This window comes from Propithecus coquereli, unplaced genomic scaffold (assembly GCF_000956105.1).
Source record: "Propithecus coquereli isolate 6110/MARCELLA unplaced genomic scaffold, Pcoq_1.0 Scaffold191, whole genome shotgun sequence".
In the NCBI taxonomy this organism is placed as follows: domain Eukaryota; kingdom Metazoa; phylum Chordata; class Mammalia; order Primates; family Indriidae; genus Propithecus; species Propithecus coquereli.
In genome coordinates this window covers 1,836,422-1,848,990 of record NW_012143968.1, presented here as the reverse complement: position 1 = coordinate 1,848,990, position 12,569 = coordinate 1,836,422, and the positions used below count along the sequence as shown (strand labels likewise).

Sequence of the window (12,569 nt, the reverse complement as noted above, 5' to 3'; positions counted from 1 at the left end):
TTACTGCTTATTGACAACACACCTGGTCATTCATCGTCATTCAAGAGCTTTGATGGAGGTGTACAAGGAGTTAATGTTGTCCTTAGGCTTGCTAATACAACATTCTTAGCCCGTGATCAAGGAGTAATGTGGACTTCCAAGTCTTAATGATTTAAGAAATACATTTCTTAAGGCTATAGCTGCCATAGACAGTGATTCCTCTGATGGATCTGGGCAAAGTAAATTGAAAACCTGGAAAGGATTTACCATTCTGGATACCATTAAGAACATTTATGATTCATGGGAAGTCAAAACAGCAACACTAACAGGAGTTTGGAATAAGTTGATTCCAACCCTCATGAATGACTTTGGGGGGTTGAAGACTTCTGTGGAGGAAGTAACTGCAGATACGGCAGAAATAGCAAGAAAACTTGAATTAGAAGTGGAGCCTAAAGCTTTGACTGAGTTGCTGCAATCTCATGATAAAACTTGAATGGATGAGGAGTTGCTTCTTATGGATGACCAAAGAAAGTGGTTCTTGAGAAGGAATCTACTCCTAGTGAAGATGCTGTGAACATTGTTGAAATGACAAAGAATGTAGAATATTCTATAAACTTAGTTGATAAAACAGTGGCAGGGATTGAGAGAATTGACTCCAATTGTGAAAGTAGTTCAACTATGGGTAAAATGCTATCAAACAGCATCACGTGCCACAGAGAAATCTTTTGTGAAAGAAAGAGTCAATCAACATGGCAAACTTTATTGTCGCCTTATTTTAGGAAATTGCCACAGCCACCCCAACCTTCAGCAGCCACCATCCTGATCAGTCAGCAGCCATCAGTGTGGAGGCAAGACTCTCCACCAGCAAAAAGAAAACAACTCACTGAAAGCTCAGATGATCATTAGCATTTTTTAGAAATGAAATAACTTTTAAATAAAGTACATAAAATGTTTTCAGATATATCGCTATTGTATATTAGACTACAATATAGTATAGACATAACTTTTTATGTACTGGCAAACTAAAAAACTTGCATTTTATTGTGACATTTGCTTTATTGTGGTTGTCTGGAACTGAACCAGCAATGTCTACGAGGCATACTTGTACTCACCAATAAAGTAACGGGTAGTTAATTTTCTACTTTCATTTTTGTTTTATTGTTTTCTACGTCTTTTGTCATTCCTTTCTGTCCTTCTGCTCTCTAGAAAGAATATGGAAGAAATATTTCTTTTTATTTGTAATACAAAGAATGAACTTAGTTTGACTGTCATTAGTGCTTTTAGTTCTTAAAAGATCTTTATATATTTTTTATTTGAGATCCCTAAATGATAAGGGAAAACAGATGAGATCTCCTCATTGGCAGTATTCCATACACAAAAAAGAAGACATCTGAGATTCTGTTCCAGTTGAACTCCATTTAATAAATGATTCTGTCATTTCTTTTTCCCATAGGGAGAAGAAAATTGAGGGACTGAATTTTATTAGATGCTTAGCTGCTTTTCATTCTGAGATATTGAACACAAAGTTGCATGAAACAACTATTGCAGTAGTTCAAGAGGTAAATGTGTTTTTCAGATGAGACAAAGATTGTTTGAATAACAAAGAATAAATATGCCACATTTATTTGACCTTTAAATTTTTCTGTGCTCTATGACATAAGTAGGCTTATATTTAGTTAAAGTAGCCCATGTCTTAATTTGCAATATTTAAAAAAATTTATTAGATGTTGATTTTAGGACAAAAGATAATGTTAAAATATATTACTTTAATAATAAGATGCATTTCAAAGTAATTGTTACTTATTTTCTTTCAGAATATCAACAAAACCTAATTTTTGGAAATTTTTTTTTTAGGTGAAAAATTTACGTTCTGGAGTTTCTCGTGCTGCTGTCGTCTGTTTAAGTGACCTTTTCACTTATCTGAAAAAGAACATGGATCAAGAACTAGATACTGCAGTAAAAGTTTTGTTGCACAAGGCTGGAGAATCAAATACATTTATAAGAGAAGATGTTGACAAAGCATTGAGAGCTATGGTTAATAATGTAACTCCTACACGTGCAGTTCTTTGCCTTATCAGTGGAGGACAAAGGTATTGTTCAAAATAATCTTAAAATGGCTTTAAACTAAAAATGGAGGCCGGGCGCGATGGCTCACGCCTGTAATCCTAGCTCTCTGGGAGGCCGAGGCGGGTGGATTGTTTGAGCTCAGGAGTTTGAAACCAGCCTGAGCAAGAGCGAGACCCCGTCTCTACTAAAAATAGAAAGAAATTAATCAGACAACTAACTAAAAATATATAGAAAAAATTAGCCGGGCATGGTGGCACATGCCTGTAGTCCCAGTTACTCGGGAGGCTGAGGCAGGAGGATCGCTTGAGCCCAGGAGTTTGAGGTTGCTGTCAGCTAGGATGACGCCACGGCGCTCTAGCCCAGGCAACACAGTGAGACTCTGTCTCAAAAAAAAAAAAAAATGGACTGTTGCACTCTAGGGTATAGAAACAAACAAGCAAATTTCAATATTATTTCAGCCAAAAAATAAATAATTCCTATGTGATAAACATATTACATGCTAAGCATAAAAAGAATAATAATAGTTTTATTTTAACAACGATGCATTCATAGATCTGGAGCTAAATAAATGTCAGTGATTATGAGTTGTGTTTTGTTTTTAAGTTGTTGGGGAGGGATAACTAACACAAATAATTTGTCGTTTTAGCCTCCCGGGATGATGTTGAGCTATTTAATCATTTAAGATAGATCTTTGGAAAATAGTTCATACAACGGTTTTAATTGATCATATGTCCTTGTAGCCATTTACACATTGCGGTAAGACGGTGTACAGCCCAGCACTTATCAGATATAGTGGAATTTATGGAACCAGAGCGTATTTTATCTGGAGCAAAGGATATGGCTGAACGTATATTACCAGCTGCTGCTAAGTTTGCTCAAGACAGCTCACAAGAAACCAGGTGAATAGCTGCTAATAATATTTGCTAAATTGGTTAGTGTAAGGGCTTAAAAGTAGGAAAAGAAACAAAAGTTAAAAAATAATGAACATTTTTCTAAATGGAGAAGTGGGGTCCCCAGGGATTAGTGCTGGGGGATAGTCTTATTTAACCAATTTGTAAATGATCTTGAGGGAGTGCACAGTGAATTCTCCAAATTTACAGATGACACTACATACTTCTGGGTAGTGAGATGCCAAGTCACAGGGATGAACTTCACGAAAACGGCACAAGACTGTATGAGTGGGCAGAAAAGTGGCAGAAGAACTTCATTATGGGCAAATGTAAGGTAATGCATTTAGGGGATGATGATATATTTTCCAAGCAATCAGGTAAAATCAAGGAAGTAGGTACCTGTGAAAAATACTAGAATAATGCATGACAGTATATTATGCCCTGAAACATGAGATATCTGCACTTGGAAACCTCCATGAATTTGTGATGGTTATACTTGAAGAACAATTTTATGAACATTAAGAGCACTCAGACAAATGAGACAAAATAATTAAGATGTGGATAGTACAGTAGCAGTAGTGGTGACAAAAGTTTTGAACGTAGTCAGAAGCCTAGGTTAAATTCCTAGGCCCATCATTATTTGCCCTTAAGCAAGTAACTTAGCTTCTGTTAGTCTCTGTTTCCTTGTCTATAAAATGAGGAAGTTTGGACTAGGTAGCCAGTAATGTCCCATACAAAATCTAAAATTTTATGGCAGTAATGTATGAAGATAGTTAAAAGTGGGAGAGAGGATCCTGAAGTTATAAAGATTAAAGAAGGATATAAAATTTTTAATATTTTAAGACAAAGATGTTCATTAGTTTAGGTAACTGGAGTTAATCTTGTGGAACTCATTACACCTAAAGTTAATAAAGAAAGTAGATGTAAAAAAACAAGAAGAAGAAGGAAGTAAATATATTAATTTTCTATTGCTGTGTAAAGAATCAGCACAGACATAGCAGCTTAAGGCAACACAAATTTGTCATATTTTGTGTCCCTTTTGATTGTTTACTTGTTTGTTTTAACCTTTCCCATATTGTTGGGCCCTATAATGGACCTACAGTCCTTAATATTCCAGGCTAAATGTTAGAATTGTCTTTGAAACTATAACTGATTAGGATCTGCTTATCTGGGTATAAATCTTATTCTGGTTGTGGAGAAAGGTAATATTGATTCTCTGACATCACCTCCCTTTCTGCAATTTCGTTACATTTGAAGGGGTCTGGTTGATACAGATGATCTTAAGATCATCCTATAGTCCTCCCCCACAGAGTCTGTCCTCTAGTTCTTCTAGTCCCATATATTCCATGTTGTAAGCAAAAATATAACTATAATTTATTTTAGGGCCAGACTTCCTTGAAGATTAATAATGTGGTATTATTGTGAGGTACTATAAGACATCTCTGTGGCAAAAGATTCTCCAATATGTACTTCAGTGATATCTGACTTTCCACCATTAGAATGATATTTTGGCTTAAGGTATTATCCTAAGAGGATTATTTTAAAATTCATATAACATAAAAACCCTACAAGTTTGGAGATTATAACAACATTTATTAACATATTCACCCATGATTTATCAACTAACTTGGGTGTATTTTATGTAGCAGAGGATAGGATTTTGAAGAATTGGGACCCAGGTAAGTTTTGACTAGGGAAAAAGAGAGAGAAATATGGGATCTAGGGAAAGTTGGCTCAGGCCAGAACATTGGGCCAGCAGGTGGGCCGCAAAGTATCTGGGCAAGGAACCCAGAACAAAGACAAACTTATACTAACTCACAATTCTGCCAAGTGCCAACCTTGATAATGGACCTTGGGATGCCTCAAAAATACAATCAAAGCTTTTGCTCTCCATCTGAGCCATGACGGAAAGATTTGAAGTCATAGTGATTTTAAAAGGGGGTAGAGAGGACAGGAGACTCCTATACATATGCTCCTTCAGTTACAATGAGATTATGTCCTGAAAAATTCATCATGAATTGAAAATATCAAGTTGGAAAGGTATTTAATACATCTAACCTACTGAACATCATAGCTTAGCCCACCCTACCTTAAAGGTGCTCAGAACATTTACATTAGCCTACAGTTGGGCAAAATCATCTGGTAGCACAGAACATTGTAGAGTATCAGTTGTTTATTCTCATGATTATGTGTCTTACTGAGAGCTGCGGCTTGCTGCAACTGCCCAGCATCTCAAGAGAGTATCATACTGTATGGTGCTAGCCTGGAAAAAGATCAAAATTCAAAGTTTGAAGTGTAGTTTCTACTAAATTTGTATCATTTTTACACCATTGTAAAGTCAAAGAATCATAGATCGGACCATTGTAAGTTGAGGACTATCTGTACTTTCTAGTACTATACTGTTAGTGTATCTACATTTCAGTGGCTTACTTAAAATAGGGATGGTAATCTTGACATTGATAGAGCTTTTTTTCTATTGGAAAAAAATTGCATTTAAGGACAGAAACAGCTAGTTAACATATATAAGATTATTTACCTATTTCTCAAATATTCATAGGTATTATGGTCGGAAGATGCTTTTCCTCATGATGTGTCATCCTAACTTTGAAAAACTGCTTGAAAAATATGTCCCATCTAAAGATTTGCCATATATTAAGGAATCTGTTAAAAACTTACGGCAAAAGGTATGTGGAAAAAGTTAGTTTAATAAACAACTTTAAAAGCAAAGCATATTTTTCCATCAAGGCAAAGAATAGAAATAATTACTTCAACTATTTCTCTATTAATCATTTGAAATATATCTGTAACAGTATTTTAACAACTAAAGTATTATACTAAGTAGACATACATAGTGTCAGCCTTTGGAAGGAAATGTTGAACAGAAGCTTGATATTTGGTAGAATATAATTTGGCTTATTGGAGTTACAAGACTTGGGTTTGAATCACAATTCTGACAATTAGCAACTTTGTAACTTAAGGTATGCCACTCATTTCTTTGACTAGAATTTTAATTTTTATAAAATGCAGATAGTAATGTTTACCATGCTTGGTCCCTGCTGTATTTACCTTGTACATCCCACTATTAGAGCTCTTACCACACTGCAGAGCATTTATAGGGAGTTCCTTGAGGGTAAGTGCCACATGAATACATCCTGGTAGATAGTGGGGATTCAGTAATGTCTGTGAAATGTGTGAGAGAATACCAAGTGAAATAAAATGTGAACAGTAGTCTATTTACATCTTCTTTTTTTTTTTGAGACAGAGTCCTGCAGTCCTGTTACCTGGGCTAGAGTGTGGTGGTGTCATCATAGCTCACTGCAACCTCAAACCCTTGGGCTTAAAACATCCTCCTGCCTCAGCCTCCTTTTTTTTTTTTTTTTTTGCCTCAGCCTCCTGAGTAGATGGGACTACAGGCACGAGCCAGTGCACCTGGCTAATTTTTCTACTTTTAGTAGAGATGGGGTCTCATACTCCTGAGCTCAAGCTATCCTCCTGCCTTGGCCTCTCAGAATGCTAGAATTACAGGCATGAGCCACCACGCCCAGCCTGTTTACATCTTATTTTTGAAGATTATGTTTAACTTAATAATATGGAATTTTTCTATCAATTTATGTCATTTTTCTCTGATGACCTTGGACTCAGTACTCATTTATGAAGGGGTAATATTACAAAGACATGTGGTAATAGACATTTTAGAGCATTTTTTCTTGCCCATTGCTCTTGATGATTTCAGCTTAATTCATATAGAACTTATTAAAATAACTGCAAAAAAATTATCTGACTAAAATGAGACAGATTATATTTGTGAGTCATTTCCAGTACAAGTTTCAGCAACAAAAAGGTTTGAAATAGTTTTTTCCAAAATGTTTATTCTCAAACTCCTAATGTTGCAAAGAAATTCATCTTTTATGGAATGTGTTCCTTTATGGAATGTGCAAGTTATTTCACTACTAGTTGTAAGACTTCCATTACGCTGTTTTTGTTTGTGTTTACTGACAGGGTTTGGGAGAGATACCACTAGATACTCCTTCAGCAAAAGGAAGACGATCTCATACTGGCAGTGTTGGAAATACAAGATCTTCATCTGTTTCTAGAGATGCTTTCAGTTCAGCTGAAAGGTAAGGTGATTTGATAGCCTACATCATTAGAGAAATTACTCCCTAGTGATAGTAGTCTCATTTGGATGTTTTCATGAACTATCTCAGGTATTTGCCAAAATTTAATGGAGTTTTAAAAGTTTGGTAAAGACCTAGAAAGTATGAGATAATTAGATTTAATAATGCAATTATATATTTACAGCGGTATGCTTTTATATTCACTAAACCTTAGTAAAGCTTTAGTGTTACTGAACTTGTCAATATTAGGCCTATGTTGGACGACTCTGATTAATTTTGCTTTAATTTATACCCTTTATTTTTTTCCCCCAGTGATAAAAGTAATATATAATTATGGTTAAAGAAAAAAAATTAAGAAAATAAAAACATTAAAGTAAGAATTTAGCCAGGTGTGGAAGTGCATGCCTGCAGTCCCAGCTACTCGGGAGCCTGAGACTGGAGGATCGCCTTAGTCCAGGAGTTCAAGGCTGCAGTGAGCTATGATTGGCCACTGCTTTCTAGCCTGGGTGACGCAGCAAGACCTTGTCTCAATAAATAAATAAATAAATAAATAAATAAAGAGAGAGAGAGAGAGAGAGAGAGAGAGACTTTTTTTATGGTCTAGTATGTATTCTATCTTAGTGATTATTTTATTTCTACTTGAAAGAATGTACATTCTCCTCTCGTTGAGTATAGTATTCTATAAAATGTCAGTTAGGTTAAGTTGATTGTTATTCAAGTCTCCCATATCCTTACTGATTTTTTGTCTACTTTTTCTGTAATTACTGAGATAGGAGTACTGACATCTCCAACTATTTTTGTGGATTTTTAAATTTATACTTTTTGCCTCATATATTTTGATATAATGTTATTAGGTTTAAGTACATTTAGGATGGTTGTGACTTTTTGACCCTTTTGTCATTATGAAGTACCTCTATCTCTGGTAATATTCCTTGTCCTGAAATCTGTTTTAGTAGACTAGTTTAATCTGATACTAGCCATTTTTTTTATAGTATTTGCATGGAATGTCTTTTTTTTTAATTGCAGTGTTAGGGAAATATAATTCACATACCATATAATTCACCTATTTAGGACATGCAATTCAATGTTTCATAGTAAAGATGGTCTCCAACTTATAATCGTTTGACTTATGATTTTTCAACTTAATGATGGTGCAAAAACAATACACATTTAGTACTATAGAAAATATACTTTGAGTATTGATACAACCATTCTGTTTTTCACTTTCAGTATGATATTCAATAAATTACATGAGATATTCAACACTTTATTTTAAAACTAGCTTTGTGTTAGATGATTTGCCCAACTGTAAGCTAATAAAAGACTTCTGAACACATTTGAAGTTGGCTGGACTAAGATATGATGATTAGTAGGTTAAGTGTATTAAATGAATTTTTTACTTACAATATTTTCAACATAGGATGGGTTTATTGGGACATAACCCCATTGTAAGTCAAGAGGCATCTGTATATTCTATGAGTTGTGCAACTGTCATCAAAATCAATTTTAGATCATTTCCATCACCTCAAAAAGAAATCTCATACTCATTAGCAGTTACTTACCATTTCCCTACAACTTTCCCTTCCCCAACCTTAGACATCTCTTTCTGTGTCTATGAATTTATATGAAATGTCTGGACATTTCATATAAATGGAATCTTATGATAGGTGGTCTTTTGTGACTGGCTTCTTAGACTTAGCGTTGTTTTTCAAGATTCATCCATATTATAGCATGTATCAATACGTCATTTCTTTTTATGGCTAAATCATATTCCATTGCATATAAATTTACGACATATTGTCTCTCCAGTTGTTGGACATTTGGTTTTGTTGTGGACATATATTTTCAATTCTCTTGGGTATATGGGAGTGGAATTGCCAGACTTTTTTCCCAAAGTAGCACCATTTTACGTCCCACCAGCAGTGTAAGAGTTCCGATTTCTCCACATCCTCACCAACACTGGTTATTATCATAGTGGGTGTAACTGTTATCTCATTTGACAAAGACTTTTCTTAACCAAATATTCTTTTCAATTAGGCCTTGTTTTTGGGTTCTTTCCTTGGTCTGCCTAACCCCAGTGTTATCAGAGTAACCTGCTAAGTCATCTCCCCTGCTCCTCCCTGCTCCCTTTTTTTTTTTGTTAGAGACAGGGTCTCACTCTCACCCAGGCTACAGTGCAGTGGCATGGTCATAACACTCTGTAACCTTGAACTCCTGGGCTCAAGCAATCCTCCCACCTCAGCCTCCCAAGTAGCTAGGGCTACAGGTGCATACCACCACCCTTAGGTATTTTTTTTTGGTAGAAATGGGATTTCACTGTGTTGCCCAGGCTGATATCAAAGTCCTGGCCTCAAGTGATCCTGCTGCCTTGACCTCCCCAAGTGCTGGGATTACAAGCATGAACCTAGCCTGTCTCTCCACCCTTAATATGTGATCACCCTTCATACCTGATCAAGTTCCTCATCCCCCCACCTTTGATGTGTAAGATCTTGGCCTGCCTTTAAGCAGAATCTCATTGGTCCAATTTAGCAAGAGACCTCCTACCTCTTAGTAATTTTCCATCCACTGACCCCCCTCATTCTGCTCGTTGGCCATAAATCCCTAGCTGTCTTCATTGTATGCAGAGGTAAGCATAATTTTTCTCCTTTATTTCAAGAGTCATGATTCCTCTTGAATAAAGTCTTTTTTACCATCTTAACAAATGTCAGAATAATTTTTTCTTTACCAAGTTGTGGTTTTGCATTTCCTGACATGTCTTTTAAAAGTGGCTTTTTTTTTTTGGTTAGGCAGTATGTAATTCAGTCTTGCCTTTTCACCAATCTAACAATCTCTGCCTTTTAATTGAAGTATTTTCCCATTTATGTTTAATGTAATTATTCATATGTTTGGGTTTAAGCTTCTCATCTTGATATTATTTTTCTATTTGTCTTATATTTTCTATTTCTATTCTTTTTCTGACTTCTTTCAGATTGATTGGGGGGGTGTAATTGTTTATTTTGGTATTTCATTCATTTCCTTCATTAGCTATACCTCCTTGTTCTTTTGTCTAAGGTGGCTAGACTAGCCTTTATAATATACATACTTTATAATATGCATCTTTACCATCTCACAGTCTGCTTTCTAATAATATTAGAACACTTTAGGTGAAATGTAAGAACCTTACAACAATATACTTTAATTCCTCCCCTGTCATCTTTTATGCTGTTTTTGTCATGTATTTTATTTCTACCTGTATTCTAATCCCTCAATACATTATTATTATATTTGCTTTGAATAGTCAATGTATTATATAAATAATGCTACTATGGACTATGTTCATTCTTAATGTCTTCTTTTTTCTAAATTTTATTAATGTTCATATACTTGATAAATCTCTCCATTTGGCTGTTACTTTATCCTTCTCTCCCTTAGATATGTTAAATGTTATTTTACTATCAATTCCATCTTGTTTTGAACCAAAAAATCCATCTTTGAAGACCAGTTTCAGTAATTAGATGGATTTTTGAGGTGTTTTTCTGTTTTACTGTTTTCATTTATTCACCTTTTACACTTGATCTTAGCTGAAAGGCCAAGAAGCAATTATTCACTTTTTACATACCATATAGCCCTCAGTTTAAATACAAGTTTAATTCTCTATTTCTCTTATTATATATAATCATTTTACAAATTAACCTCACATTAATTGACTTAAACAAATTAAAACTAATGATAAATATATCTAGAATCTGCATTTTAGATTACAATCATGTATCCATTTTCAGAATGATTCTGGGTCATCCATTGATCACTGCGCTTAACACAACCTTAGTGCTGATTTTAGTAATTCTAATCATAGACATGGTGGTAACTGGTAATTGTTACCATTGTCTTTAAGACCTGACAATTTGCATGACTTTTTAGTTTCAAAGGGATCATCATCTGCCACATTGAGTTACCCCTTTAGAGCTATGATAAACATTATTTTACCACTTTATAGCCATGCTAAACATTTATATTACTAAGTCATTGCCATAGTATGTCCTGGTCTCAAGTTTCTCATTTTCCCGTATATGTTCACATGGCTACTTTGCAGAAAAAAGTTAACAGAAAATTCCTGCTTAGATAGATTGGCCATTGATTGACATCAAAAAACTTGAATTTTGGAAAGATTCCTACTATTCCCTGATAAAAGTGGCCTACTGGGCCGGGTGCGGTGGCTCATGCCTGTAATGCTAGCACTCTGGGAGGCCAAGGCGGTGGATCGTTTGAGCTCAGGAGTTTGAGACCAGCCTGAGCAAGAGCGAGACCCCGTCTCTACTAAAAATAGAAAAAAATTAGCTGGACCAAATAAAAAATATATATAGAAAAAATTAGCTGGGCGTGGTGGCGCATGCCTGTAGTCCCAGCTACTCGGGAGGCTGAGGCAGGAGTTTGAGGTTGCTGTGAGTGAGGCTGACGCTACGGCACTCTAGCCCGGGCAACAGAGTGAGACTCTGTATCAAAAAAAAAAGTGGCCTACTTGATCTTGCATGGAGGATGGGATTGAGAAAGAGATGCAAGTTAAATTTATCTAGATCTTAAGGGGCTAGGAAACCTGTTCAGAAAAGAGTTAACATTGCAGCCCTGAAACTGCTGTCCTTAAAAAGGCCTACTTGTTGGCTGGGCGCAATGGCTCATGCCTATAATCCTAGCATTTTGGGAGGCCAAGGCAGGAGGATTGTTGGAGGCACAAAATTTAGCCAGCTGTGGTGGCAGTCACCTGTAGTCCCATTTGCTCTGCAGGCTGAGAAAGGAGGATTGCTTCAGCCCAGGAATTTGAGGTTGCAGTGAGCTATGACCATGCCCCTGTACTCTAGCCCAGACATCTGAGTGAGACTCTGTCTCCAAAAAAAAAAAAAAAACAAAAAGGCCTGCTTGCAAGGTTAGCTTTTGGCTAGCATGGGAAACTAGGATTTCAAGAGGATCCCCACTATTCTCTAACTGATACAATAGTTTACTGTGCCTCAATTGTTTGGGCAAACAATGTGTGGTTTATGCTAAAGATCTGCTTTCTTTCTGGGGGTCTGGAATTTTGGTGTGTCCTAGGTAGAGAGTCTGTATGTGACCAGTTCCCAATAAAAAACCTGGGCATGGAGTCTCTAATAAATTTCTTTTGTAGACAACATTTCATATATGTTGTCACAATTTATTGTTGAATGAATTAAGTGTGTTCTGTGGGATTCCACTGGGAAAGGACCCTTGATATCTTGAGTATGGCTTCCACTGCACTTTGACCTATGTACCTTTTCCCTCTGCTGATTTTGCTTGGTATCTTTCTGCTATAATAAATTTTAGCCATGAGTAAAATTATGTGCTAATTCCTGTGAATCCTGTTAGCAAATCAATCCTAGAGGAGATCTTGGGGACCCCCAACAGACATTGCAGCTGTAGATTTGATCATTTTGTAAATTTTGGAAAGTGAATTTATAATAAGAATTTTTGTAGGCCGGGCGCGGTGGCTCACGCCTGTAATCCTAGCTCTCTGGGAGGCCGAGGCGGG

The 12,569-nt window shown here is 35.9% G+C and overlaps 1 protein-coding gene across 2 annotated transcripts in view; it reads left to right on the top strand.

The window, feature by feature from the left end:
• FAM179B (family with sequence similarity 179, member B) overlaps positions 1-12,569 on the top strand; it is a 132,180-nt gene that overhangs the window by 114,861 nt on the left and 4,750 nt on the right. The window contains exons 12-16 of one of the 2 annotated variants that reach the window (XM_012642963.1): positions 1,433-1,538; positions 1,834-2,069; positions 2,787-2,945; positions 5,494-5,620; positions 6,936-7,054. In XM_012642963.1, coding sequence (XP_012498417.1) covers positions 1,433-1,538; positions 1,834-2,069; positions 2,787-2,945; positions 5,494-5,620; positions 6,936-7,054 — 747 coding nt within the window. The remainder of the gene's footprint in view (positions 1-1,432; positions 1,539-1,833; positions 2,070-2,786; positions 2,946-5,493; positions 5,621-6,935; positions 7,055-12,569) is intronic. The other variant, XM_012642964.1, reaches the window with a different exon arrangement.